This window comes from Eurypyga helias, unplaced genomic scaffold (assembly GCF_000690775.1).
Source record: "Eurypyga helias isolate BGI_N326 unplaced genomic scaffold, ASM69077v1 scaffold36940, whole genome shotgun sequence".
NCBI lineage: Eukaryota > Metazoa > Chordata > Aves > Eurypygiformes > Eurypygidae > Eurypyga > Eurypyga helias.
This window is the reverse complement of record NW_010228389.1, coordinates 2663-4919: the sequence shown is the minus strand read 5'-3', so window position 1 is coordinate 4919 and position 2257 is coordinate 2663. Positions and strand designations below refer to the sequence as shown.

Below are 2257 nucleotides of genomic sequence, written 5' to 3'. Positions count from 1 at the left end.
ACAGCTCCCAGGGATGAGGTGGTCAGCAGGCAGAAGGGTGCCTGGCTGCTGCCTGGGAAAGCTCGTGCGTGGCCACTGTCTCTTCATCTCAGAGCCGATGGCAACAACTAACTCTTCTCTTTGTGTTCCTCTCCAGTGCTTACGGGAACTGGTTCCCGGGGAGCAAACCTCTGATCCAGCAGGCTATGGCCAAAATCATGAAAGCAAATCCCGCGCTGTATGTGCTGAGAGAACGAATCCGCAAGGGCTTGCAGCTCTACTCGTCCGAGCCCACGGAGCCCTACCTTTCCTCCCAGAACTACGGGGAGCTCTTCTCCAACCAGATCATCTGGTTTGTGGACGACACCAATGTGTACAGAGTGACCATTCACAAGGTGAGGCGGAGGTGTATGTGCACGGGGGAAGGACAGGGACCTAGATGGCCTGTGCTCAGGGTGGTTACGGAGCTGTGCCTGATGGAAAACAAGGAATCAGCACGGCCCTGTGGCTTTGCAGTGTGCACAGAGCAGCTCTAACTTCCCGTTGGGTGCCTGCTCGACGCACACGGCGAGCTGGCTGTTGTGTAGAGGTGTGGATGAGCCATGTGTCCTTGTACTCTTCACTTACGCGTCTTTTCTCAGACTTTTGAAGGGAATTTGACCACAAAACCCATCAATGGAGCCATTTTCATCTTCAATCCCAGAACTGGACAGCTCTTCCTGAAGATCATCCATACGTCTGTGTGGGCAGGACAGAAGCGTCTAGGACAGGTAGGGCCTGGCTGCTCTGGGCTGTGAGCTGGGGACAGGCTCTGGCTGCTCGGGACACTCCCTTGAGCAGAGAACATCGTCTTCCTGGCTCGTAGTGGGTCTGGAGCTCCATCGTCTGGTGTGTAACCTCTGCTCGGGCGAGCATTCCCGTGGGATATTGAAGCAAGAGAGCACAGGGCTTGATTTTGGAAGTTTTTTGCGGCTCTGAGGTGTAAAGAGCCTGGGTCTTCACGCAGGGCGTGAGTCAGCGCGCTGTGCTCGCTGCGAGGGCAGATCGCGTGGCGCTTGGCTGTACACCGGGTGCGGCGAGACGACTCGGGTGGCAGAGCCAGGGAGGCGGTGTAGCCAGCTGGTTTTTCTGAGCCGGTCAGGAGTAACTGAACTCCAGGAATGGGAACTGCCCTCTGTGGTCAGTGAGGAGGAAATGCTGGGCCTTGTCACTGATCTGCAACAAGCCATAAATGCCAGTCGTACGTTTAATTTGGGTTGAGTCTCTGGTTCCCGAAGGCATGGAGACGCTCTTAGCGGAGACATTTCTCTAACCCTGCTGTCCTTCCGCAGCTGGCCAAGTGGAAGACTGCTGAAGAGGTCGCTGCCTTGATCCGGTCGCTTCCTGTGGAGGAGCAGCCTAAGCAGATCATAGTGACGCGGAAGGGCATGTTGGACCCACTTGAGGTACGAGTGGGGATGCTGCTCTGTGGGGACATGCAGACCCACAGGACAGCCCGGTGTTCCCTTGAGGGACACCATCCGGACCTGTGCTCTGCAGTACCTCTGAGCTAATTCTTCTCCTTGATAAACTCCAGGTGCACTTGCTGGATTTCCCCAATATTGTGATCAAAGGCTCAGAGCTGCAGCTGCCCTTCCAGGCCTGTCTGAAAGTGGAGAAGTTCGGCGATCTCATCCTGAAGGCTACGGAACCCCAGATGGTTCTCTTCAACCTCTACGACGACTGGCTGAAAACCATCTCTTCCTACACGGTGAGCGCAGCCTGCCTCGGCGGCGTTCTGCGCTGCGTAAATGCGGCAGGAGCCCAGGCTTCAGGCATCCCTCGCGCTTCGTGGCTTGGGAGCGCTCGCCTCGGAGTCTGCCTGGATTTTCCTTTAGACTGATTCCAGTGGCGCTTCCCGTGCAGTGTTGGTGTTCCCAGAGGGGCGCTGTACTAGGGCCTTGTCTGTTTGGTTTCCTTCTTTCAGACTAACTGCATCTTGTTTTTCTTCCCCAAGGCATTCTCCCGTCTGATTCTGATTCTCCGGGCGCTGCACGTCAATAACGACCGAGCCAAAGTCATTCTGAAGCCGGATAAGACGACCATAACGGAGCCTCACCACATCTGGCCCACCCTGACGGATGAGGAGTGGATCAAGGTGGAGGTGCAGCTGAAGGATCTCATCCTCGCTGACTATGGCAAGAAGAACAAGTAAGCCGCTGCCCAGCCGCAGGAATCCTGTCAGCCTTTCCTTCCTGCTCCAGAGAATCTGCGGCTCCTTGGGGAGAGCAGACAACTT

The 2257-nt window shown here is 56.1% G+C and overlaps 1 protein-coding gene across 1 annotated transcript in view; it reads left to right on the top strand.

Moving 5' to 3' along the window:
* The window catches only part of PRPF8 (pre-mRNA processing factor 8), a gene marked incomplete at both ends in the record, with an annotated part of 17784 nt that overhangs the window by 13588 nt on the left and 1939 nt on the right, over window positions 1–2257 (top strand). The window contains 5 exons of the mRNA XM_010159104.1: window positions 137–374; window positions 621–749; window positions 1311–1424; window positions 1556–1729; window positions 1976–2169. Of these exons, the coding sequence (XP_010157406.1) occupies window positions 137–374; window positions 621–749; window positions 1311–1424; window positions 1556–1729; window positions 1976–2169 (849 nt within the window). The remainder of the gene's footprint in view (window positions 1–136; window positions 375–620; window positions 750–1310; window positions 1425–1555; window positions 1730–1975; window positions 2170–2257) is intronic.